The sequence below is a fragment of the Melospiza melodia genome, chromosome 2 (assembly GCF_035770615.1).
Source record: "Melospiza melodia melodia isolate bMelMel2 chromosome 2, bMelMel2.pri, whole genome shotgun sequence".
In the NCBI taxonomy this organism is placed as follows: Eukaryota; Metazoa; Chordata; class Aves; order Passeriformes; family Passerellidae; genus Melospiza; species Melospiza melodia.
In genome coordinates, this window is record NC_086195.1 from 21,059,427 (window position 1) to 21,087,410 (window position 27,984).

Below are 27,984 nucleotides of genomic sequence, written 5' to 3' on the forward strand. Positions count from 1 at the left end.
AAAGAAAAATCATTATCCAGTGACTCTGCCATCAGTGCACACTATTGCTTTTACTGCCACACTGGACAATTGCCTTTATTGACCAAGTGATTCATCCTTCTAATGAGTTATTCTTCAAGGTTTAAATTTTAATAATTTCAGAAAAAAACATTCACTGTGTATTCCTCTTCTACCTCGCAGCAGTCTTCCTACACAAAGGAAGCAGTTAGCTTTGAAGCAAATTTAGCTGACCTATATATGCCAATCTTTCATGCTTTGCTTAATCTGAATTATTTTCAACATGCACGTCTCTCGTCTGTGACTCAGGGACTCTGTGCCATACACAGTTGTTCAAAACACACTCTAAACATACCTCATGCAGGCAAAGTATGGACTTCAGAGAAAAATTACAGGCTTATGTAAGTAAAGACTGTTGCATCAGGCACCAATTCAAAAGAACAGAGAATATAATCTTCAATCATTCCCTACTGCCTGAGAACTTACGCAAGCAAACTGTGATATTTACATTTTCTGTACAATTTCTAGGTTGAAAAAGAAAACTATTCAATAAGAAAATGTAGTTTTCCTTCAAATTTTGTTGCTTCCTTTTCAAAAAATTGCAAATGCCATTGGGGAAAAAAAGTAATTTAGTACTATTCCAACTATTAGTATTTAGTTTCATCTCAAGGACGAAATCCCAGAAACATCATAATATCCACATTTTGGATAATTTCTCTCATAATTTCCAAAGGCAAAATGACAGCAAAATGCCTTGGATGTGGTTAATAGCAAAGGCACATATTTGTACATGCCTAACTACAAAGAGTTTTGTGATTCACAGAAACTCTTTGCTCTGTGCCCTTGAATCGATGCTTAAAACCTGAAAGAAAATCTTTTTCTCTAGGAAAACAAGAAAATCTGTCAACTATGAACCAGACAGACCAATGTGCTGCTAAAATCCTGAATTTACAGAGGGGGAAAAACTTTTTTTATTAGCTGTATTCATTTTCATGGCTGGGAAGAAAACAAATGAAAATTCCAAAGTAAAATGGTAAATTGTCCCAAGCCAGCATCTAAAAATGTCATTGATATGTTTTTTTTACAAAAGCATCTAGCTACTGTTTTTATTGTCTTAGATGTGGTACAGACTGTACATGGTGCAGATTATACACTGGGGAACAGTTATCAAGGATGTGTCATAAAACATGGAAAAATTCAAATCAAAAGTAAAAATTTGAGTGAAAATGGAAGCTTACACAATCTTAACTCTAAGCAGTCATTGCAAGACATTTTTCACAGCAAGTGTTCTACTAGAGAACAGTGTAAGCCACAGGCAACTGGGGACCTGATTTTCAGACAAGAATTCCAGACTGCAGCATGCATATCAATGCTAGAAAAGGAACACTGTTAAATGACCAATGCATCAAAAATACTCCATTTGAAAAGCTGTAATAACTGAATTGACATGTTGGGCTGGGTAGGGAAGGTAATTTATTGTAGCATTTGGACAGACAGGATTTGCACTTATAACAGATGGCAACACATTCTAGATGAAGAAGTATGTGAGACATTTGATTTCCCTTTGGTTTTGCCATCCTCCCTCAACTCTTAGAAATTTCCTTGGGATCCTCATCACTCCTCATTGCATTGTACTGCTCTGACTTTCATTCCAAAAGACAAATAATTATCTGTTTCTCTTTTGGAAAAAAACAGAACAGGAAAACTCTACATTATGAATTGTGTATTTTTTTTTTCAAAAACTTTTTTTTTCAAAAAGAAACCCAACAGAAAGTCTATGTCAGTAATGAAGATGGCTGCTAGCAAAAGCACGCTTCTCAGGTGTTTAAAGAGGTGCAAAGTTAATACAACTAGTATTATTCTTATATTATTATAATTATGTTAGTCTTAATATTATCTACTATTAATTGTAATTAACATAATTTGGATGCCAGAACTGTGGCTATACTTAGGTACAGCTTGTTTCACTTTCATCAATGGACCTGCTTTGCTGATCTAACTGCATCCAGCACAGGAGTGTGATTTTGTGTGCTCCTACCTCCACACTGGCTGTACCCAACTGGGGCCAACATTTCATTTAAAGGTGCACTTTGTATCGAGACACCTCCAAATAAATGTAACCTGACTTTAAGAAGTTTGACTCCTGAGATAAACAATGGTTGAAAGGCCTCAGCACTTTTAAGAATGGACTTTAAATTGTGTACCACAAATATTCAGAATAAAAAAGGAGAAAACTAGACACTGCAATACTTGACTTTGGATAGGAAGAGATAACCTTGAACCGAAAATAAACACTTTTTCTCTTTGTATCTCAAGAAAGGGGCATTGATGGTCTTACTGGGGAAGTGGTTAACACCTAAGTCACCTTCATGGTGAATTTCCTATGGCATTAAGCCACGGAGCATAAATGGAAATTATGATAGACTGCTTTGATTTTCTGGGCAGAGATAAGCACTGAGACAGTCACCTGTGAGAAGAGACAACTATTTACTTAGTTATTTAAATTATTTAAATTATTTTAATACAGCTAAACATTTAGAGCCTTAACTTGTCCCCATTCTGTCCTGTAAGGGAGGAATTTGGCTGCACTGCCCCTGGAGCAGGCAGCCCCTGGAGCATCCTCTCCAGCCTGCTCCTCCAGCAGCAGGCAGCTCAAAGCAGTCTCCCTGGCTGTATTTTTTTCTGTTAAACCCCATTATCAGTCAGTGTAACTCACCAAATGCCACAACTTACTATTTCATTCCATCTGCAGATGTACTTGGTAATCATTTTATATTTCCTTCCAGGTAACCAATAAAGCTGATGAACAGCCTTATGCCAAGAAGAGATGCCTGTGAGTTCCCACTAGAAGTAACCCTTGAGATGAATACTCCCCAGCTATAATCACTTTTCAAGATGTTTCTATTACCCCATTTTTAATCCATTTGGTAACTCTGGATTACGCTGATTTTACTCACTGTTATTTCATTTTGGTTTTAACCACTGTGTCAACAAGACTAAATAAATGTCATAAAATAGTCCAAGTGTATTAACGTCAGCACAGCTATCTCTGTCAATTTCATTTCTGATCTTGGAAAAAAGCAGTATCAAGTATGTTTGACAAGATCTATTATCCATAAAAACTTGCTGGCTGGCATTTGCCATGATGTCATATCTTCAGATTTGTTGAAGATATTTAGTCTCAGCATTCCAATGATTGTCCTTGACCTATAGTTACCTGTACCATCTTATTTAACCTTTAAAAATTCTGGCACAACATTTGCTTTTTCCAGTTCACTGAAACTCTCCTCAGCATGCCAAGATTTGTTAAAAAGCAACAATAATGGTTTAGACAGTTCAACGCTATTAATTCTCTCCTGTGCAAGGCTTCTGATCTGACAGAAAATTAAGGAGGAAATATATAGTTACTGAAATTCACTTCTAGCTTCAAGTTTACAAGAGCTGAACTCCTACTAGAATCACCTGCCAGCATTTTCATAATGAACTGTAGAGCCCCCTTCAGCATCTTTGCTACAATGCTTCAAAGGATCTCAAGTGCTCCTGAACCTCGCAGATGCAAAATACATGAAATAGTATGGGGACATTTTGCTTTTTTTTTTTTCTCTTTTGTTATTTCTCTCTTCCTCCTATCATTTGCCTAGATGTTATGGAAAAGCCTGGAAGTTTTACATGATCAGATTTTTTTCAGATACTTGAAAAAAAGAATTGAACTTTTGTGTGGCCTTGTAAGCAACATTCATGTTTGTGTCTGATAAAATTTTTAGAAGCTTTGGTTTCAGCTAATGTTAACAAATCATCAGTGTAATAACCCTGCTTTTGGCAAACTCCTTAAACTGTAGGGGTTTGAACTCAGACTGTATTTTCATGCTAGCCCTTTAAGTCTGGCCTGCATTATTTCTGAAGCTGTGGAGTAAATATCTTTCATTTGCTGTTGTGTCTTTTATAGTCACCAGTGGAAAGCCAAAATGCTGAATAACAGTTTCTGTCTTATTGCCTTACTTCATCTGAAAATACAGATATAAAAACCTTTTGGAAAAAACGATGACAGCAGTAAAAAAGGTTCAAACCTAATGTAAGAAGCTTTTTAACAGATTCATCACTGGTTACAGTTCTAGTTTGCTGAATGGAATTCCTAACAAACTGCCAGGTATATCTACTACATCCATATCTAACATCTAGATTTAAATATGCTCAGATTGAAGCATATTGGAATATTTCTTCAAATATTTAACCTCAATTTCCACTCTCTTATGTGTATAAAATACACAGAACAGTGGAAATATGATGTTTTTGTGTATGTCTTCAGTATGTGTGGATCAAATAATAAAAATTTTTGACCCTCTAGATAAGAATGTAAGAGCAGTACAACTTGCCATTAACATATAAATTTGCACGTTAAGTTCCCTGTAAAATGGCAAAAGTGATTGCTTGCTTGTGGGAGATGTTACCTAGAGTAACTTTCCCCTCACATTTGGCTGATCCCACCATTCTTGACTGACTTTGCAAAGCTTCCTGAATCACTACACAACACTAACTCACCTCCTGATGTATCAAGAGGGACAAAAACATTGGGTTTTTTCCACATCAGGAAAAGCTACTGCATTAATACACCATTATGCAGAATTTCCTATAACCCAAACATAACAATGTAAAGTAACTCCAGGATTCTTTATCTTTGATTACATCCATTGGTGCATTGCTATAATGTCTAAGAGCTCTTAGTGCTGTACACAATGGCTTGTCTTTAAAAGTAAACTTTGTCTGGACAAAATTTTAGTTTTGATACTTCCTCTTTTTCTTTCATCTGTTTGCACACCAGATCTAGACAACTTTTTATAAGCTCCATTATTAGAGAGTGTGAGACAACAGCTAACACAGGCCAACTATGGACTCCCAAAGAACTGTTTCAAAAAACCAAACCATGCAGAAGTACAATAAATCTTCTGCATTTAAGTGGAGATTCTTTGCATGGGGATTCAGTTTCTTGGGATTGAAACAGAGTCTTGCAAATGGAAGAAACAACTTAAAATAATGCATCTAATGAGTACCAGTTATAGTGACCAAGGGAAGCAGGCTAAGGCAGTACCTTCTACCTGCTGGGATTCTCTGTACAAGACATCTCTTGGGTCTTGAGGGCTTATTCTAAAACTGGCTTCAAATCTTCTGACAGGATGACATCTATTTTGCACAGCTTTGTTTGTTTGCTTCAGCATATGAAGCATGAAATATTTTTAGTCAATTCTACTTTTACCAACACAAAGCAGAGGGTCAGTACCGAGTAAAATGTTGGTGATGCTGGTTACAAATCCTTTGTCAATGTTTCTCAGCTCCCCTATCATCTCTACAGTAACAGAATGTTTTCCATTAGCTAAGAGACTTTCTACTTCTTGCAGTCAAAGAGTGGAAAGAAGACTACATATATAAAATAAACCCAAAATATAAGATTCAATTTTTTTTTTAAGATTTTGAAGTCCTGTGGTATTTTCCAATATGAAAACAGCTAGAGGTGGAAGAGGTATGGAGACAGAGCCATGATGACACTTGTGCAGCTCAGTTTGCATACATAATTATCCTAAGAATGGTGTAAAACATCAGAAACTTGCACCCAAATTTCTCTTTAGAGCCAACATAGACCCAATGTAAATAATTTCAAGTATCTAAGAAAAAAAAGATACAAGACACATGTGCTTTTTGCCTGTGCTGCCAAAAATCACTTTGGCTGACATATCACTACCAAAGCATTTGTTAACATAATGTTATTTACTTCTTGTTTTGCCAAACTGCAGTATCTTGTACCTCTGCATGTATGCACTTTTATTGTGTTCTAGATTTCAAAGAAACAGGGGTTTGTGCAAAAATATTTAGTCTATCAGTCTGAAACACTCAAGGACACATCCCAAGAGCAACATCATGCAAAAAGGCAATTTCCCCATTTCATTTATGACCAGAAGTTATGAAGAAAGACCAAGAATTTACCCGATTCCTGGAGATAGCGATACACCAAGAAATTCACTTCGTCACTGGTTATGCTCATCTTAGCCCAACCTCACTATGATGAGGTTTACGAGAAGTGTGATCCACGCTCTGTTCAGAGGGAGAGAAAAGAACAGGTTTTGTTTTATTTTAATTCACTATGAAACGTGTTATCAAAACAGAGGTGGGAATTGTTAAGGTATTTAAAGATGTCATACAGTTATCAGAGCTGTAACGTCCCCATGTGAGGCATCCATTACGTATTGGAAATCAAGTACTCAGGCTGTACTGCACCTCCTAGTACAATTCACAATAAGTATTTAACATACATGAGAGAGTCAGAGGGAGCATTTTAAATACTGGAAGACTTTTCTAATGTCAACTCCTTTACTTGTGTGGCTTTCCTACAGGTTCTTTGGAGACTCCTCTTTACTGTGTGAGCGTTTTCAGAATTGCTGGCAATTACAGTTATGTATTACACACCAAATGATAATATTTCTGCAGCTCTGAATTTGTAATCCGGTTTCTGTCCAGTTGATCATCCACTGAAGACAGATTCTTTCCTTACAAAACTGTGTTATGCAATGAATGGGGCCAGAGGGGAAGAGAAAGAGAGAGAATACCATATACCTTGAGCCAACAAGGAAGACAAATATCCTTGCATTATATAAAGCTGTGATATTATAATGTCTCTGTTCATTTATGTTGAGCAAGAATTAAACTCCAATTTTTCATTTAAGTAATTGCAACCTTGAGGATGACGGTTTTACATTACTATTTTGGGCATATACTCTGCTAAGAAAAACACTGGGTTTAGATGATAAATCTGTTTTGAACGTTTTCCATTAAATCTTGATGATTCACTCCTGTTTGGGAATCTGACTCAAGTAGTTTGGTTTCAGAAGACCCAAGCACTCCTCAGACATAAACTGTGCAGCTGTGTGAGCCACACCATACCTGTGAGTGAGTGATCACACACAGCTTTGGCACGCGGGGCTCTCACAAGTGCAAGACCGTGGGCGTGTGCCGGGCGTTTCGGTTTCCCGTTTGTCTCCTCCTGGCAAGTGGAAAGGTCGCCTTTGTTCATGGAAAACCTCCTCAGTAATTCCTGCTGCCTAAAGCAGCACCTGCTACTGCAGGCGATGGTGATCGACGACGCTTCCCCCGCTGATGGCTTAAACCAGCAGGTCACTCATGACTGTAACAGATGTCTCTGCATATTTATGGAAATGGAGGTCTTTGGAACCCTGGTAAGCCTCTTATTATCCCAGGCTGTATTTCATCAATAGCTTGGATGCTGGTTTTTCTTACGAAACCACAGCTTGCTAATTTGGCAGACGTCTTCCTCAAATACTTGAGTCTTAATTGTTACAGTTTACATTTCATGGAGAACAAGAAGAAACACAGTACTGAAAATCATTCAGTCTCCGTAAGGAAAATTTCATCTCCTTTGGAAAGGATGAATGCTTTCTGCTAAGATTCTGGCTGAGGAGAGCATCAGCTGTATCCAACATCCATTCCTGTCACACATGCCACGTATTGCCCTGGGAAGCCACTCAGTCTCTGCTCTCCTCAATCCCTCATCTGTAAAATGGGCTCAAACTGCTCTGCCACACGATTAGGAGACTGGAAGCACGGGTAGTGGTTAGGACTGAAGCTACCAAAGCTGGCAACTTCATGCAGGGAAAGCACCACTTTCAGTATAACTTTATTCACACTTCTTCCAGATAAACAGACTTGGACCTGAATAATTAATAACCTCCTGTACCCTTTTTGCATAACCATTGCTGTACAATGAAGAACAGGACAGACATTCACAGCAACAGTTAAGGCCATTTTCATCTCTGAGTGCTAAAAATACATCTGTATCGTTGCTATGGCCATGATAGTAATAAATCAAAAGATAATTTGATCGCTGTGGGTTGAAAAAAAAAACACCCCACTTTTAAAAGCATTTTAAAAATAGCTGTTTCAGAGTTTGGTGGTAGGAAAGTTGGTAAAGATGAAACCGCTTACAAAAATTCAGTTTCAGCAATGACGTACTCTGTGGTAAGATGAACTTTATTAAAAAAAAAAAATCAAAACCTTCAAATGCCATTTCTGGGTGCATCCTGACAATTTTAGATATTAACACGGTATTTCCCACATTCAGAGGGTTGCTTTGGGAAAGGGGAGGCAAGGGAAAGGAAGATTGCTGGGTTTTGTTTGTTTTCCTAGGATGACTTTTCTTAAATTAATTAAAATTGGAGAAAATCAGTGTGATTGCAAAATAGTCTCCCAGCTCCAGAAAAAAAACCCCTCTACAGCAGCTACCCTTGTATCAGAATCCCAAGTACACCCAGTAATAGTTGAATTTACAATGCATTTTTTCTGAAGTCACTCAACAGTAATTACTTTGACACATGTGTCAGATCATATCTTTATACACACATTGTTACCATGCCACAAAAATAACCAGATGATCTCCACTCATATATTTAAGGTTTCTTCTCTCCCACAGATGTCAGGGTAGCAATCAGATACACAACTGTAAAGCTTTTACCCGTCCAAAGCAAGACACAGATTTTGCCTTTTACCCAGAGAAATCTATTACTTAGAAATCTGGCGGACCACACTCCATTTCATTAATGCTCTTTTGATTCCCTTCTTCTCTGCAAAGAAACAGTACAAATAAAACCAGCTAAAAAAGACATGGTGGGAAGGAGAGGAACATAAGGAACAAACAACTAGCCTCTCCCTCAATATATCTTTTAAATGCAGAAATGTAAACTTCTGTAGCAAATCACAGAAACTTTCAGTCACCACTGTGATTGATTAATTTCTGCTAATTGATGGCCTCCTTTTGTTACTGACAACTGGTATTACCTAGATTAATAGTTTTTTAAAAGAAATGAAGTGCAGTTTATAAACAATACTGATGTGCCTTTGGAGACATTTCACATTGAAACCAGCAATAACATCTTAATTCTTCAAAATGTCAAGAGGATTAACAAAAAGCATTCAAATGTGTTTGAACTTTCTTTACGTGAAACACTTTCTCCTGCAGCCAATTACACATAATGGGAAGTTCTATTTACTTCAACCTCTAAAAATTTGGCTTGTGATCCTGTAGATATTTAAGAATGCCCCAAAATGTGACCTGAGCCAATTAACACTTCCCAAAGTATAACGGATGCAAAACATACAAACCCTATCAGTGGATGGATGGGTTGTCAAGATTATTCAAAATTAAATCAAACACTTATTTTAAACAAACAACTCTTAGTTCTATCAGACAGGTTTGCAGAAGTGCTTCCCACATAGGGTTTAAAATCTGGGATAGTACCGCAAATACCAGCATTGTGCTTCTAGGGCTGCTTGTCTTTTGCTGAGCCAAATGTTTCACCTGGTGCTGAGCTGGCTCCAGTGGAGCTGGAACGGCAGCATGTCTCCCTGTGCTTGGGCAGCCAGGGCAGCCTCCTCCAGAGTAACCACAGCCCCTGGCCTGGCTCTGCTGTGCACTCCATACCACTGCTCCCAAATCAAACCTGCCTGGAGCACTGGGAATCCTGCTAATGGGCCATGCAAGGCTCTGGAGAAGGCAGCCTCATGTACAGCCATGGCTCAACACAGTGACGGCCGGGGCAGCTTAGAATTGTTTATTCACATCCCATCATCCCCTTGCTCAAAAGGATTGCTCTTCCTTTGCCAGGCATATTTTAGCACTGCTGCCATAAATAAGGGAGATCTGGCTGAAGAATCAAGGGAAAATGATCTTTTCAATTTTGAAATAGTCTCTGAAGACTCAACTCCTCTGTCTCTTTTCCAAGTGATGGTCACTGGATCCCCCAGGGCCATGTCCTGCCCTCCAGGCCAACCCCGGGGCAGGGGACAGCCAAGGTTATTCTGGGAAATGAATTTACATTTGCTACTTGAACCAGCATGCCATCCATAGAGACTGGGAATTACCAGTCAATCTCCCCCTCAGGAAGGCAGAAACAGGTCAGACATTTAGGGAAAACACCTAAACTAAAACCTAAACCTGAAACTCAAATAGGAACTTGGGCACTTCCCATTTGTGCATCCAGCCCTGCTAACAGAAATTTATCAGATGGCTGGTCTGGCTCTCATCTCCTTCAAAAATTCTGCAAGCTCCAGTCTGCTTTAACTGAATGCTGAGCAGTTGTCAACTTCTTGGGAGAGATTTTTTTTGGGGTCATTGTGGTAAAATAAACACTATACCCTTCTTCCTCCATGCCCTCCTTTCCTCCAAACCCCAGCTGAAACACTCAAATTTTCATTTATCTCCTGCAGAGATAAATGAAATGTCTTCTCACAACTGAAACGTTGATGATGACAACATTGTCATTAAAATGACAGGGAGGTGTAAAGAGAAATTGTGTATTTGCTTTGGGGGGAAAAAAGCCAAAAAGCAGAGGTTCCATAAAAATGAAAACTTTCCAGAGAATTCAAACATTTAACATTGTCCACTTGATGCCCTGCTGCATGGGAACCAGAGTTCACACACTTATGCTCCCATTTTCCCACCCAAGACAGATCTGTGCACCAAAGTGCATCTCTCAGGACCTGAGACAGTCTCCCCATCTCAGAGAAGAGAATGTGAATGTAATTACTGAAGCAGACTCCAGGAAGGCACCGTGGCAGCACAGCCAAATCAATGTGTTACTGTTTTGTATATGCTCCGTAGCTTAATGAAAAACACTTCCCAAAGCCAGAAGCCACTTCTCACAAAATGAGTCATTTAGGCAATCTCTGTGTTTTCTGTTGAAAAATACTTTCATCAGAAAGTTTCAATGAGCCCTACGCTTCTGTATTTCTGGGATGTGTGTTACTGTGCAGCCAGAACAGAGGCAGCAGCCAGCAGCTCTTCCCCAAAGGCCAACGAGCTCTGCTTGGCCCTCACCAATGCATTCCTCAGTCTTGGCTTTTATCACAGCTGCCTCTTCTCCGGAGAAACTCCAGCATGCTACTTTCTCAAAATGCCAAACCAAACTTCTGGGAGAGGAAAAGAGCAAACTCTGCCTCTTCTCCCCTCACAGTCTCTCCTGCCATTTCATGAGCCTAAGGAGCAAAACATCTTTTCTTCACAAGTATCCTGACAATGGAACTGAGACCATCACACTCCTCCTTCTGGTTACAAGGTATAAAGCACAGAAGAATGATTCTTCCTAACTCCACTATTAGTGACCAAATTAACAGTGAACCCTTTTCAAAATGCAGCTTGAGCAAGCATGACTTCCTGATTCCTCCTTGCAAGGCTTGATCAAGACACCTTGCTTCAAAACCATCAAATGTAAACATAAACAGCTGCCCATTCTAGAGACCTTGCACTTAAGAAAGCAAATCAAGACGTGCTCCCAACAAGAGCCGCACAGTATCTCCCTGGCCCTTCTTAATGAGGACACAAACATGTTAACTATCTTCACTCTAAATGGCAACCACATGTCACCCAAACCATTCAGTGACAAAAATGAGGCAATTCACATATCTCAGATCTAATGTACCACACTTGTTACAGATGCTCACAGGTGTGAGCATCACTTATACTGTTAATATTTTGAAGCTTTCTTTACAAGAGCAGTAGCATATTTGTTGTTTTGGAGAAAACAAAAGCTGAGATTCCCCAAAACAGAGTGATTTCCTTTGGGAATGGTTATTGAGCTGTGCAGCATGCACTGTCTCACTTGGATGTCTCTCACCCATGTTAACAGCACATCAGTAAGGACAGGGACCTCAATGGCAGAAGGCAATAGGCTTGTCAAAAATCCTGCACTGCCAAATGTTAAGCCTGGTTCTTATTTTGGTTTTATTTACAGTGACCTTCCGCTGATTTTTAAAAGACCAAGACACTAAACCAAAACAAACCCAAGGAGCCACAGCTCATTCCTGTCCTCACTGCTGCCTGTAAGATCACACTCACATGAAAAGTTGTAACCACTAAATCTGTACCTGAGAGCTTCAGAAAAAATTGGCCAGGATATAATAAAAGCCTGCCTTGGGACCTGACACATTAGGGTATCTCACTCTACTAGCCAGTGAGCTCTACCATATCAGTGTTCCAAATCTGGTGCCAATCAGAGAAAAAGGAGGAATACCATCTACAGACATGTGCCAGTGATCAATTAACCTGCAATTCTGTCTTCAAGAGGTCACTCTTGATGAATCAAATGCTGCATGGACAAACCTAGCAAAAATGAGGTCTGCATTTCAATAAAATCAAAATGTTGTTCAGGGAGAAGGTTGAATTACTATGCAACATCTAAAAAGAGTTGTCTTTGAACAGATTATTCTTTTTTTGAATAGTAACTGTTCCTACTGTATTTCTTATTTTAAAAATCTGCAATGAATTATCAAAATGGTTGTCCTGTCCAGGAAAAAAGGTTAACAAAATAACACATCATCCAGTAAACTATCAAAAAATAAAATCAAGGAAAAAAGTATCACAAAGATATTTATAAAAATCATTTGGCCAGTTAAACACTTTTGTGGACATAATTGCAGAAACTTTATTTCTGCATGAATACTACTTTTCAATAAATTATAAATTACTTTCAAACTGAAGAGCCATTTGGAACCAAACCCACATCTATTTATTTAAAGAAAGGGCAACGAGAGATATTCCAACAATTTGTAAGTGCTATTCAAACATTTTTCAATTAATCAACAATTCCCAGAGCAAAATAACTAATCATCAACAGAAGATAAGCCTTTAATCACCAAATTCCCAGCAAACTTTACTTCCTCTATCAAAAGGTTCAGAACAGTGCATCAGATCTTTCATAGTTATAATCCCTTAGTTTGATCAGGTTGTTTTTCAGTTCTCAGCTGGCTTACTTAATTACATCAGCTTCCAGCATTTCAGCTCTAAGAGTTCAAGTGGATCTTTTCCAACTGCCTTTGCTGCAAAATGAAATGGGTTTTCCAGTATTGATTTTTCCTCTTTGTCTCTTTGCTAAGGGGAAAAAGGAAAAAAAAAACCCACATTAGCTCTTCCTAATTAGTGCAATTGTGTTTCACCTCTTTCATAACTTTGTTCTAAGATGAGGCACCTTCAATTTTTTAAAAAAACAGAAATGTCATTTACACGAATATATTATATGGAAAACCACAGAAAGACAAATGGGAAAGCAATGGTTGACAGTAGACTAGAGCTTGCAAATGAAATGAAAATAATTGTTTTAAAATAAGAAAAGAAGGAATTACAGAGGCTTGAGAAATCCAAACACATGATTGGATTTAGTTTGAGAACCAAGATACCTCATCAGTCTTGGAACAACTGAAGTCAATTGGGAATGTTGCCACTAAACAGAACCAAGGATTTTCTTCCTTACATGAGTACAAAATTGCAATTAGGACCAACCCAGGGACAATGGTATGTGTCCACTCATTTCAAACCAATTAGGCCAAAATGCATGATTGTCTGATGGTGCAGTAACCAATGGTCTGTGTGCGTTTCCACGCACGTCATACAACAAAAATGTGCTTTAAATCTTACAAGTAGTGCTACACGTTCAAAAATGTTAAGGAAGATTGCAACTTTAAAGAGATGGCACAATTTCTCCAAAGATAACCTCTTTTCTTTAATTTTCGAGAGAGGTCAAATATATTAATATTATCTCAAATTTAACTTTTCACTTAATATACCAGGATTTTCAGTAAAACCTCAACAAAACATTAGCAATTAAAGTTTTCATCTTTACTTCATATTCAGAGTTCTGAGGTGAAATGAATGTGATGGCATGAGTTCCTACCAGAAATGACTGTACCTGATCCAGATGTAAGATAACACAGCTGAACTTTTAGAAAGAACATTCCCCACAAAAATCCAGAATAAAGTGTAGGGTTTTTTTCAGTTGATGTTAAATAGTAAATGTACACTAAAAGAAATGTGAAGTATTTTGATTTCTGAGCTGGTCTGTAAGAATAGGCACTAGCAGGCATCAACTGTGATGAGACAGGCCATGGTCTAGAAGAGGACTGGCTTTGAGGTGACACTGTGTTGCTGGGACACAAAAGGAGCTTCCAGAAACCTCCAAAAGGCTCAGCCACCTGCTATATGGGCAAGGCATCCATTTTAAATGAGACAATTGCAGGGTAAGGAACATAAGAGTGATATGCCTGGAAGGAGAAATGAGAGACAGTCTGGAGGATTTGCCCAAAAGACAGAATATCTGAATAAGGCTTTTTTTGATTATTTCTGATTTTTATCTTTGCTGCTAAAAATGGTTCAACTGGTAGCTGGGGTCAAAATCTTGATTTCTCCAAACGCATCTGAGTGCCCCACTGCAGAACTGGGCTGTGCATTGATCCTGCACCTTATTTTTGAAGAGTGAGGTAAGGATAAAACATCCATGTGTGGTATTTTTTATCACGTTCCTTACACAAACTGTTTCCTACACCACCCTGAGGGTAAATTCTCATTACAAAACCCAGACCACCACCACCTCATGGCTGCAGTGGTGTCAGTGCCCAGCATGCTACAGACAGGTGCCCTGAGCACTGCCAGACCACAGATGTGGCATGCAGGGGAGTGAGTGCAAAGGGCTTTGAGACTTGCTCCTGCACCTTGTCCCTTTGTCCCACAGCTGTGAGGCAACCCCACAGCTCTCCAGGCAAGTGGCAGCACAGACACAGCACTGTCACCAGGCAGGAGGGCCTGTTCATCCACATTCCTGCAGGTTTCTGTGCTACATCCTCCACAGCACCCAGATACCCAGTAAATCCTGTTTCAATTCCATGCCTATATGAATTTCATCCTGGCTTAGTATCCCTCATGACAGCTTGACACAAGTACAGTTGGAGAGAAGCTAAGAGTGAAAACCATTCTGGTACTACTCTCTCATGACAACACTGCTAACTTGCATGATAAAGTCTTCTCTTGGACTTAGCAAAGCTCTGCTTGAGAGGAACCATCACAATCTGTGCTAGGCCAACCAGCCTACAGCTTTCTAGCCATGCAGGCTGGCCCCACACAGCTGGGGGTTCCTAGAAGTAAAGGACAGGAGAAGGAGCAGTGTTGTCCATGGCATGTGGGAGGTGGAGATGGGCACATCCCTGACCTCACAGTCTGGGATCTGCCCATAGGAGAGAGCCACCAAGGTCTAGAGAGCAGCAGGGAGCTGCAGCAGCTCAGCCAGCTCATGTCTGGATGGCCTCAGGCAAAGGGAATGTGCAGGGATGTCATTAAGGGGGTGTGTTTTTATTAGTTTCTGCTAATAAGCTCAGCAGATGTTACTGGAAAGAGTTTGATGTTATTTTTCCATCATTTTCAACGGTTTTTTCCCCCTCAGAAAGCAAAGGGAGTAGATCTTGCCACATATTTCAACCTTCCCTTGTTCCCCCTGTAGTATTGTCAAAAAATGTATCTGAATATTTTCTTTATTTTTATTATTATTACTGTACAAAGGGAAAAAGCATTTCCCCCATTTGTCTATAATTCCAAAATAGCTGAAAGGATTGTACTCCAAATTAATGAGGAAAAATACTTTTCAGACTCACAGCATGGAAAATTTAACCCCCCCCCAAGAAGTATTTTTCAAATTTTAAAATGCATAAAAACAAAGAACTATAATGGAAACTATTTCAAACTTTTATTATGGCAGTTCCTATTATAAACTATTTATAAAAATTTTAACTATGGCTATAAATACTTCATGTTTTCCCTTGAATAATCCTAAGAGAATGTCAATGCTAAAAGCTGTAAGGACAAAGATTACATAGGGTGGGACAGTGGAAAAGAAAAATATATGCATAAATTCAGCATATATCACTGCTGTGTATTTAGTTCTTAGTGGAAATCTGTTGCAGCATTTTTTGGTGTGTGTTCATTTTTTTTTACATATAACCATACAGCTTATATTGGTTGAACTCTGGTGAAGGGTTATTAAATATCTACATTTTATGGAAGGTATAGGACTATTTTCCTTGTTGGAAGGTGGAGAGGGGAGGAAGATGGATGGAGGGAAATAATTTGCATTTAAAGAACGCCTGTAGAAACTTCTAAGCAATCACTAAAGTAAAAAGTTTGTTTCTAGGTTATTCTTCTACATTGACATTGCAAAATATGTTATAGAGAAACTTCCCATTAAAAATCAATTCAAAGAACTAAGGGTGAGAAATTTCTGCCTCATAAAAACTACCTCAACCACCAATTTCAGACACTGATTTGTCTTAAACTTTTCCTCTCAATGTTCTATAACCAGGATTTAAATAGCTAAGAAAAATTAATACACAGTGTATCCAGTAATACAATCCAAGTTGTACAGCACTTTGCTATATATTATCTGCCTTTTCATCCATCCTCCCCCCTTTAATGCTGCAATAGTCCAAGAGGGGTGAAGCAGTCTCTTCAGTCATTCCAGACTTTCCTGGCTTTTTGGGTGAAGAATGAACACCACAAAATGACAGAGATTCACATTTCTGGTGGCAGCATCATGAGGTCCTACAGAGGCCTAATATAAATAGCAAAGTCCATGGATTAAAAGGCAATGCTAATAGGAAAGCTTTCTAACCTCCTTTTAGAAAAAGCCATACAGCCTAGAAAGTAAAATGAACTAAAAAAATCCTTTGGGAGTTAGAGACAGACATGACATAATCTAAGGTTTTCACAAAAAAATTCAGTTAAATACTTCTCAGGATGGATTTTAATATATTATGACACAGCTATTAGTTAGCTCAGATTAAATAAAAAAAGCACTCCCCTGCTTTAAAAAAAATCAAGATACAGAGAACTGAAGCCTTAAATCCATACATACAGAGTTTGAGAAGCTTTTAAAGGTTTTAATCCCTGGACAAGAATCACTTTATCAGAGAATAAAATGATTCTGCACTTTTTGCCTTCTCTCTAAGGAGGACTCCAGGGAAGCTAGAGGTGATGAGGAAGGCTGAAGTAGGTGTCAATCATAGGCTTGCTATTATAGAAATATTATAAAAGCTGCTCAACACCAGTAGGATTTTGGATACCTACAGGCTGGAGGGGATCTCAGGTCCCAGCCCAAAGCAGGGCCAGCTCTGAGGTCAGACCAGGCTGCTCAACAGAGCTCAAAACCCTCCTCAGACAGGGATGGCCCAGACTCCTGGGGGGACCTGCTCCTCTGCCTCACTCCATGGGAACACTTTGGGAAAAGCTTCTCCTTAAACCCGGCCCAAACCTGTTGTAATTTGCTCCTCCTGTCCCATCCCAAGGACTCCCTGTGGGTGCTGGGGGCTTCAGGTGCTCCAAAGCCATCCAGGCTGCCCCTTGTCCCCCCATCCCTCTCACAGTGCCAATGTCCAGCCCTGTGTCCTCCCAGGCATCCTCCAGCTTGTCACATCTTTCCTGTGCCAGGTGACAAGAGCAGTGTCTGGGTGGGGTCTGACAGGAGTTACACAGACAGGGACAATCCCTTCCTTGATTAACTGGCTGTGCTCCCTCTCCCACTCCCCAGATTATTTGTGTCTTCCAGTTCACACAAAAAGAAATTACACCAGGGCTATAAAGAGGCAAAACCTCCATAAGACTTTAAAATGAACATCAGTAACAGCAAAAATTCAAGGGAAGCAATTTTTCCAAACTGGAACAAATCTTACTCATTGTCCTCATTACTAATTTTATTTGGGAAAAAAGAAATTTTATTTGGAAAAGCCATGCAGGAAGATAGATAGGGTAACACTCCACACTGTCATGCCTATTAGATCTTCTAAGGATACTGAAACCAAGTGGGTATTTCAGTCATCCAGCTCCTGGAACATCATTCTCAAAGCCTAGTTAGCTATGAATTTCCCTCTACAAGGCACAGGGAGAGTTATGTGCCTGTTCCAAAGATTTATGTGTTTTCCTGTAGACGTGGATTAGACACTTGTCTGAGACTGGGATTCATGGCTTCAAATTTCCGCTCCAAATCCAGGCTCCAATCTGTATTTTTGACTGTGGAGAACTGACTCAGAACTTTTATTTGAAAAGGGGAAAAAAAAGAAAGGAGAAAGGTGGCAGTGGAAGTGGTATAACAGATTTAAGAGGCTGAAGATTAAAGTATTCACTGAAGAATTAGCGGGTTCAAAGTTGCATTTTCCAGCTCCCAGGAGAGCACACTTCACACCTGGTTACAGGTTGCTGAAACAAAACCACTATGGAGCAAAGAACTGAGAGACTTGAAAGGAAAAGCAGCAAAGATCTGTAACCACTCTTAATTCACAAATCACCTGTTTATTGCAAGTATCTGGCTACACAAACATATACATTTTAACATTTTTCAGCATCAATGAAAAATTGATCTAAATCTGAGCATTTGTCCAAAGATAAATTTTCTTTCATCTTTTCCACTCTTTTTTACATATGTTTTACATTTCCTTATTAAGAGAAGATAAAATTGGTCTCCTTATTTCTACAAGGGCCTTTGCAGTATTATGCAAGGAGCAGACATCAACACCTATATTTAAACATGACATATTATAAGCTTATATTATCATTTATAAGTTGACTCCATTTCAACTATTTGGACTGTAAAGCTCCACAGTGAGTCTTTTCCTCAGGCGAAATTTTTTTTTTTCTGGAAGGCATAAGCAAAAATATTTCAGTCGTTTCAGTGTGAAGGTGGAGAAAACCCAATTTTGCCAATATTTATACAGTTTCAGTGTTTCAATGAGAACTTCCAGTGCCTCTATATTTTGGAGCAGGGATTTGGCAGAGAGGCTGCTCTCCTGGCAGAGCCTTTGTTGTCACACTGAAAATCCGTGCAAATTTGACTAAAATAAAGCCTTCTGAAAATACTACTTGTATACACATTGCACATGTTTGTTAGAGGCTGTAACTCAATTATCAAAGTATTTTCCTTGCATTAACTTTGCTTCCTGCTCAGGAGGGCAGTGCTATCTCTGACAAAGGCTCCTGTCAGATCAGAGCCTTTTCACACAGGGGAAAGCAGCCACAGGCTGATGGCCAGGGAAGGGTGACAAGCCCTGGGAAGGGCAAAGGGCATCATGGCCACAGCTGAGATGGCAGTCTCAGGTGTCTCATCCCACCAGATAGCAGAGAACACCTTCTTCCCAACAAGTATTTCAGAAGAAAAACTATTATAAGCAAAACATGATTTTTAAATTTCTCTGCTGTCCTTCATACTGGTTTTTATCAGTCACTTATTCCGGCAGTTCTAGACTGGATGATCTTTAATGCCCTGCAGCTCTATTTACATCTTTTATTATTTTTATGAGTCAAGGATTCTTCTCCTAAGCACTCAATTATAAGACTTAGCTAGTTTATGGAACTATTTAAAAAAAATTGAAAAGTATAATTTAACAAACATAGAGGAAGACTTTTTCCCCATTCTCTCCTTTGTTTCTTTCTCAGTTAAGCACAGACTTTAATAGCATAGCTGTTTGCTTACAAGGACCTATATTTTAATTCGATCAAATTTAATTTGAAAATTGCTGAAATTTTAAACTCTTAACTGCTAATATTAAACTCCTTTGACCATAAGAAATGCACACAAACATTGTTCAAGGTATACTTATTCTCAGGGATTGCATTCAAAGACAGAAAAGAAACAAAACTTGTTTTTGCCAATGTCACTTATAACATGGCTCTGCTGTCAGTGAGGGATATTTTGGTACTATAAACTAGAAAAAGGCCATCAAACAAAATCCATCAGTGAAGGGCCATCACTGAAGTTTTTTACTGACTACCAAGTTGTACAGTGCTGGCCTGGAGCTCTCAAGGCAAGGGATATTCTAAACCCTAATGCCTGCAAAGGAAACCAAATGACTCACAGTGATGCAAGAATTGATTATTTTCTCTCCTTTTTACATAAATGCCTCATGATTTAACCTGATGTTTATGAATGCTTACAATCCCTTAGGTCCCAAAGACAGGTTTGCCACATCAAATACACTGATGAAAATGATCCTCCTTCCAGTCAAAAACTTTGTGAAAAAAAACAGAGAAAGTTTCACCTTTTCTACATTTCATACTAATACATCACTGTTACCTGACTGGGTAATAGCTTTTTGTTCTCTTTAGAAAATGGAAAATAAGACTGGAAAAAAGGAAAATACTACCGCAGGTATTTCTTTAAGAAATGTTCCTTTTTAGCCACTGACACTTTAAGCCCTACCCTATGCACCAGTCTTCCAAGACTATTAAAACTGCAAAATACTCCCTAAGACATGCAGTCACTGAAATGTAATGGAGACCTGTTAAACAAACAACCTTAAATGGTTTTATTTTGTGTGAGCTAACTAGTAATAGGATTGTAGCGTGTCTCTTTTTAAATTCTCAGCTTTTCAATTATAAGACCTGACATGGACATTCCAAAACAGCATTTATCACACACCCAGATCAAGCAATTAAGACTTTTTTGGGAGAGGGCAGGAGTTCAGGCACATTTCACTGAGAAAAACAACTGCTTATAGCTAGTAATAAACTTTGCATTCCTTTTGGAAGGAATGCTATATAAAATGTAGCAAAATAAAACAATACAGGGGTTTTGTATAAAATCAGCAATGATAATGATAGACTAAGAAAAGTATAGTTTTATGCACATGCAAATGGCAATTTTCACATTAAAAGATGAATCTCCCACGTCTGAAGATCACAGTGTCACTGTTAATGACTTTTTACTGTTCAGTATTTTCAAAGAAGTCTTAAAACATTAACAAATACATCTTAAATGTGTCTTTGTAGGTTTTGGTGTTACACAGAGGCTCTCAGGATGTGTCATTAACTATTATGGTTCTAAGGCACCACATCCATTCCCTTCCAAAGGGAAGGACAACACTGCGTTTGTGACACAATGTGAACACAAATGTAAAGCATGTTTCATAAATTCATATCTCCAGTCCCTCTGATGATTTCAACTGTTAGAAACAAGAACAAAATCATTTCTACTGCTCCTCAAAAAGCAAAACTAACAACAGCCTTTCTAGTTTAAGCTCAAGTTACGCCATCTGCCTAATAATAATGCCAGTGTGTAAGAACAGCTCTTAATGCTTCTGATGTATTAAAAAAAGATCAGAAACATTCACCCATATGTCAGCTGCTCACCTGTACCCCCAGTCCTGCTTTAACTGAACTTCCAGTTCCTCCTGGTTCTGTCCTGGTTACAGCAGCAGCAACCAGCAGAGCTGCACCCATCCTCTCCACTGAACTTCCACAAAGCTCTAACTCTGTGCAGAGAGTGGCTGACACGCTCATGGGGATGGTCTAAGTGCTCAATCATGTTCCAATGACTGACCTCTTGACTGAGCTGCATATTTTTTGCTATAAAAATAAAGTAGAAGTAGAGGAAACAAAAGCCTGGAGACAAGAAGTCAAATATATTTCTATGAGTGTGGAGGTAGAAGTAAATAAACAAATCACTGACTTAAGATGAGTTATAATGAATCCCATAGCACCATAAATGCATGCACAGTGTTGCTGTAACTTCATCACAAGTATGGTCCAGCTCTTTATATTATTAAATTTGCAAACAATTCTTCAAGACATATGATGTCACTAAGATGCAATGGATATCAAATGAGACCCTTAAAGCTATTTTACTTCATGTGAGCTAACCAGTGAGAGAATAATATCATGTCTCAACTCTTATAATCACTTTTCTAAGCAAATACTCTGTTGCAGCAGGTGTAAACTGGGGCAATTAGCTTATAAAAAGTGAAATTACAACTTTTACCCATTTTTTTGTAAGGATCCTTTTTGCTTATAAAGAAAATTCTATTTAATTTTTGTGCTTATATGAAGCCATTTAAAAGCCAGTTGCTTGAATGCCTATGAAGTGAAGCTGGAGGGGTAAGCCATTTACACTTGGTGCCTACATTCACTAATCCATAGGAAACAGAACCATGTAACACACAAATTACAACAGAGACGTGACACATCATCAAGGATCTCACAATGGGAATGTTAAAATTAAAGCTGCAAAGGCCACCAACTGGTTCATCCTCTCCTGCCACCTGTTGCTGGAGTCACTTTCTCTCCTGGCAAGGCAAGCCCCATTCCCTGAGCTTCTCCCTGGAGCCAGCCAGCTGAGGCTGACAGAGACACTGAACTCTGCACATGGGGCAGGGTCTGAGCCAAGCCTGAACTGCAGGGCTGAAACTCGGGAGACTGGTGGCAAATGGCACGGATTGAGAGAGAGCTGATGGGCAGGACTGAGCACAGGGACGTGCATCCTGGGGACATGGAAGAAAAGCTGCAGTGACAAGGCAAGGACACAGACACAGTGAAGAGGGAAGAGGCTGCCAGGTGAGGGATGTGGCCCAGTGAGAGCTGGGGTGGATGAGAATGCCAGCTGAAGAGAGAGGCTCCATTCCAAGAGCAAAGAAATGCTTTCCTATTTAATTCCTGCTGTTTAATTGCACCCTCTAATGGCATTTAGGAAACATCATTTACTTTGATTACAGGTGAGGCTATAAAACAGGAAAGTTGCACAACTGCTTCTTCTTTAGGTTGGTATTCCAAAGATTTCACAACTCCTGGAACACCCACACTACATTCCCTCACTTGAAACCACTCAAGAAACCTGGGAAAAAACCCAGCTTCAATTTCTCCTTCCCTGCAAGATCACACATGAATGAAGACTTGTATTCAGCAAGTGGCATAAATGTGTTACATTTTTTTCACCAGGAAACGGGTGCCTGTAACTGTATCTCTTATTCCTCTTACGTAAAACGACCTTTTTGTCATTCAAGAAATCATCCATTTTCTTTAGCAGAATACTCACTCACGTCACTTTCAGAAGTAAGGGATGAAAAACTACAGTGTAAGTAAGTATTCCCAAGACAAGGTCTGAAATATAAGGAATATTAAATGTGAAAAAACTATTCTCAAGATTTTGCCTTCATTCAGACAGAAGATCAAACTATCCCTGTACAAAGAAAGAACAGATTCTTCAACACTAAATCCTCTTATACCTCTGGAAAAACAGAAAAAAACCCCAAGTTTCCCATGGTTACAACTATATCCTGTATGTTCTTTCACATTTAAAAGAAGTGTATCATTCCTCTTTATACAATTATAACAATGGAAAAAAAAAAAAAAAAAACCAAACCAGGAGACCAAAGAGCTGTGAGTACATCTAAAATCTTGTGTTAATTCAGAAATCAAATTCCCTCTGAAGTCTACAGCTGTTCCTGTTTCCCACAGATCAGATTAAATTTTGGCTGAGTCTGGCATAGGTTAACAAACAAAATTTGCTAGTGCAGGCACTGGGGGACACAAAGGCCTGGCCCTTGCAAATCACCAATCTCAATCCAAGTTTAGCCAGAAGTGTGAAAGAAAACACAACTGTAGTTAGTTTTTGCTCAATTAATGGGGCACTGCAGAATTCCCTGTCTGTACACACCACTCTGCTGGTAGGTAATATAAATAAGTGACAGAACAAGCCATTTGAGGACTCAAAATCCATTTAACAGAAACACATCCAGGTCCTTCAGACCATTACATTGTCTTCAATATAAAATGGCAGTTTTGAAATGTATGGCAATAATTAGATGCTCAACGTTAAACCAGGCCAGGTTTACAGCTATTCTCTTAAAAGCATCTCCTAAAGTTCCTAACAAGATTTAAAATAGTGCCTGGACGGCCTGATGTGGCTGCAGAACACAGCTTTATCCAGCATATCCATTAGCAATAAAAACCAGGAGATAGACTTGTCACAGGTTACAGTGTTCAGGTTCAGGGCTTCTACAGAAGTCATTTTGGTATGATATCCTCATTAAAACTGTGCTCAGAAGCTGCTATTGTGACACCTGTGACACATTAAATACTCATCAGAAAAACAGTCATCACCAATATCTCTTTCTTCTACTTCACAGAAAGGCTGAAATTGAGTTTCACTGTTTATAGATATGCCTGTTAGTTTAGAATCATCCTGCCAAGACTGAGCTTAACAAAAAAATCTGGCCAATGTTACCCAGATTTAAGATGTATGTCTTGCATTCCTATAGGTCAATTAAAAAATTTCAGTCCTGCTTTATAAACCATCTTCACACAAGATCATTATATAAACCATTTGGAGATAATTGAAATAACTGAAAAGCTGACCACAAGCAGACCACCAGCTTGTGGTCAGCTTTTTTTTGTATGATAAATTGATATAAACTCATGTAAGAACTTAAAAAAAATAGATATGAGTTAAACTCTTTTATTGCTCTAAGTCTTCCTCAGATATACCAAACCTGAAATCTTAAAACATTAAGAATAATCCTAACATTTCCCACTGCTTGCAGTGAACCACTTCAGTTCACAGGGACTCCTTCAGGGCATTCAGAAACCATGTGGCTGAAAGTCTCCTTGTGTATTTGGTTCCATGAGATACCAGGCCATTCCCAAGGATGAAAATAAGCCTGGTTATTTCCCAACAAGTTTGACATTGTTTTGCCGTTTCCTGAATGAGCGTATCAGTCCTTGGCCACCACACAAATCATCCAGCCAGGACAGGCTATTTTTATCGTTCCCAGATGGTCTTTATGTACTTTCATGCATGACACGAGCTTCGCAGGATACAACCACTCTGTCGACCTTGGTGCATGTGAAACTGTTTTCCCCAAGTACAGAGAGGTAGGAGCTGTGTCCCACACATGGGTACATCTATTCATAGTTATGGCATGCACTTCAGCTAGCACTGCAGCGCTTCATTTTCACAATGTACCTCGAAATTTGTCATTGGCAGGAGTTCAATTTGTGTCATAAAAAACACACGGTCTTCAGTTTCAGTTCGGTCTAGTTATCTGCTGCTTCCAAAGGGAAATGTGACAAGGCATTTGCATTCAGGAGTTGAATAGTACTTTTGACCCCAGCTCTATTTTGACAGCAAACACTCAGCCATCATCACCCTCTTCTGAAATTATTGACAGTCAGCATCTGAATAAAGTCTTCCCAAAAATTCCCTTGAGGTTGCCTTTACATAGTCTTGGAAGTAGTCAGAGAAAGGTCCACCCTCAAGTATTTCACCTCAGCATTATTAAAACTACCTGACTGAAACATAACAATCAAATATCTCTAGGAAAGCCAACAGAAACCACAAATTACAGTCCTTTTTGAGGATAACCAGTTATTCACAGAGATTGCTGCTTAGCAAAATGGGTAACCTACCACCTGTACAGCAATTAATGTAAGTGGATGTACATGGTGTTAGAAGATGCAATAAAAACAATTTTGACACTGCAAAGATGCTGGTAGCCTTCCGCAGTAAAGTACAGCAAAGCACAACTGTAGTTTGGGAGACCACAGAGAAGGTGAAGCCCATGGTACAGAAGGAAAGAGCTTATCCACCCAAGAATATCAGACTGGGAAAGAACCTGAGGTGCCCTTGGTACTCCAACTGCCCTGTTTGGCTCATTACTGTGCAGCTCCAGGCCATAACTGAAACCAAACCACACATCAACAGGGGCACTGGCACATGGCAGAAAATGCCTGAGGACTTGGACCTGTAACTAAGGCAGCAAATACAACTTCTGTACAACAGCTATTCCAGGAACTTGCTAGACTGGTTTTCATTTTCTCCTGCTCTGGACATTACATAAACTTACAACAACTTAAAGAGAGGTTTTTGATGTGGATGATGAATGGCATGCTGGTTTTAAATACTTTTATAAATGGAAGATGAGAAACATTTTATGGAGCTGCAAATACAGTAAAAAAGTGACACAAAAAGCCATGGGACATACACAAAAAAGATGCAACATACCTTTCTTCTGTCACTTGGAACAACTTTATTACAGTGCTGTAGCAAAATTTACTGAAGAACACTGTTTTCTGTCTCTGTTAGGGCCTCATGGGAAAACTGCTCTGTCTGAAGTCCAAATTACATCTTCCAGTATTAAACTCCTTGGTCTATACTTTGACAGAGTATTGACATTGCCCTTGACTGTGTTCTAAACTCTCCACGGTTTTAAAAGTACATCTGGTATTTGATACAGTCACACATTAATCTCTGACCTCACAACCAAGGAAAATAAATGCCCCATAACATACTTAAAGAGAAAATGCCACTCTTGGATAGCTAAGTGTGCCTGTAAACTATTACTGGAAGCACAGACCCATTTGTTTTGGTTGGCTTAGCTACAGGGACCAGGGCTGAAGGCAGAATGAAGTCCCCAGGTACGTGCTCGCTCTGGGAGCCTCACTGCAGAACTTTGCTCCTTCTCCTCAGCTCTCCCTGCTCTGGGCAGGGATGGACATTAGTGTGTGGGTGAAGGTGTGCCAGGACAAGGAGCTGTGACAAGTCTGTTCTGGCTGGGGTTTGGTGTCCCCAGGGGCCCCTGGTGCCACTCCTCAGCTGCCAAGTCTGAGCACCACATGAGGCGCTTGCTACCTTACTGTAAACAGCACCAATGGACAGAACCAAAGGCATAAAATCTGGATGCCTGATTCTGAAGTGTGGTTCAACTGCAGATTTGTTTTGCAACCTTGATTTCGTCTGGACAGGTGCATTTTATCAGCTCCAGCCAGCCCTAGGTAAGCTGGGCAGCCCTGAGGACTCCTGCCAAGGCTCTGCCCACCACAGCACTGCTCCAGCCACTGCAAATGTCTCTGCTCAAGGGTGAATCTGGTGCACAGGCAGCAATGCAGGTGTAAGCTGTATCTAATAACTAAAAAAAAAAACCTGAATGATATATTAAGAGATCAACATGTACTAAATTATTTTTCTGTCCTTAGGTAAAGAGAATTCCTTTTTTAGAAAAAAAAATGTGCAAGAGTTTTACAATCACTCTTACATTAAATAATGCAGTTTGACCACACAAGTGAGTCAGGCTGTAAACGAAATTCACAGAAAATTCAGAGAGCAATTACTTGTTAAAGTCTGTATTGTAATTACCTTTTAAAAATGTGTCGAACAGAAACATATTTGTTTTCATGTCCTACACAATTCACCTTGCCTTAAAAGCCTGGAATATAACAAAATTTCATAAGAAGCCACCAGTATCTATAGAAAAAACCAGTCTTATCCAGAGATAGTCTTTGTTACCAAGTCCTATGTTTGGTCTTGTTCACTCTCTAAGCCATTTTTGTGCTAAGAGAAAGAAAAACACCTGCAGCACTCAAAATTGTAAATAGACTGTTCTTTGAGCACTGAAACAAAGAAAATATTTCAAACTTGTCTTAATGAAGAGTGTTTTGCAATTCAAAATAATGATAAAGACTACACAGTTTAGGCTGAAGACTGATTCCCAAAGATTACATTTGATTCTCAACTCCAACTCTGCAACCTTGGGAAATACAACTCAATCTTTTTACTTAGATATCACTGTAAACTGCTTTAGAATAGTTCACTTAAGATTCATTGACCTTACCAGTGTTTTGTGGTAATTAGCTGGACAAGACCTACAGAAAAAATGAAACAAAATCCCAAAATGATAGAACAAGCTTTATCAAACTACACATATCTTCATTTTCAAAATTCTCTTCAAGACACTTCATCTTCTAAATTTAAAAAAAATAGCCTTGACTTTGAATTCAAGGTTGATTGAATTTAGTCACACACACAACCTTCCAGATCCTGCTAATTCATATTATTAATTGGCAGATAGCCAGAAGAAGCAGGGGAGGGAAAATCTAATTTGTGCATTAGACAACCAAAAATTCCCTTTACAATTGCTTATCTCTGTATTCCCTCAGTTCATCTTCCAGAAAAGCAACAAAATATGAGCAGAAGCACTGCCTTAGCCGAGGAGAATGAAGTGCCAGAAGTATAATGCATTTCCCAACAACTGCAGCAACACACATTCTTGCCTTTTTTACTCTCCTTGTTTTCACTGCAGGTATTAGCAGTTATTTTTGAACTGGTGCACGATATGGCAAGTCCCTCTGACAGGAGATGGAAAGCCAAAGCCTCTTTCCCAAAGAACTTCCATTAAAGCTCTTGACTAAGCCCAGTGGAGCTATTAAAGTAAAGGATGAGACTTTATGGCTCTCAAGTGATGCAGGGGCATGTCAGTGATCCCAGGGAACCCAGAGAACCTCACTGCTTTCACCTCTAAGGAAGGCACAGCTTACAAGGACAAAGAGGAGGGATGCAGGGGGCTACACAAAAAAATGGG

At 39.2% G+C, this 27,984-nt stretch overlaps 1 protein-coding gene across 3 annotated transcripts in view; it reads right to left on the bottom strand.

Moving 5' to 3' along the window:
• Window positions 1–27,984, bottom strand: part of TBL1X (transducin beta like 1 X-linked) — a 191,593-nt gene that overhangs the window by 48,040 nt on the left and 115,569 nt on the right. For all 3 annotated transcript variants that reach the window (XM_063147903.1, XM_063147890.1, XM_063147898.1), the window contains one exon: window positions 5,974–6,081. In XM_063147903.1, coding sequence (XP_063003973.1) covers window positions 5,974–6,031 — 58 coding nt within the window. In that variant the 5' untranslated portion in view covers window positions 6,032–6,081. The remainder of the gene's footprint in view (window positions 1–5,973; window positions 6,082–27,984) is intronic.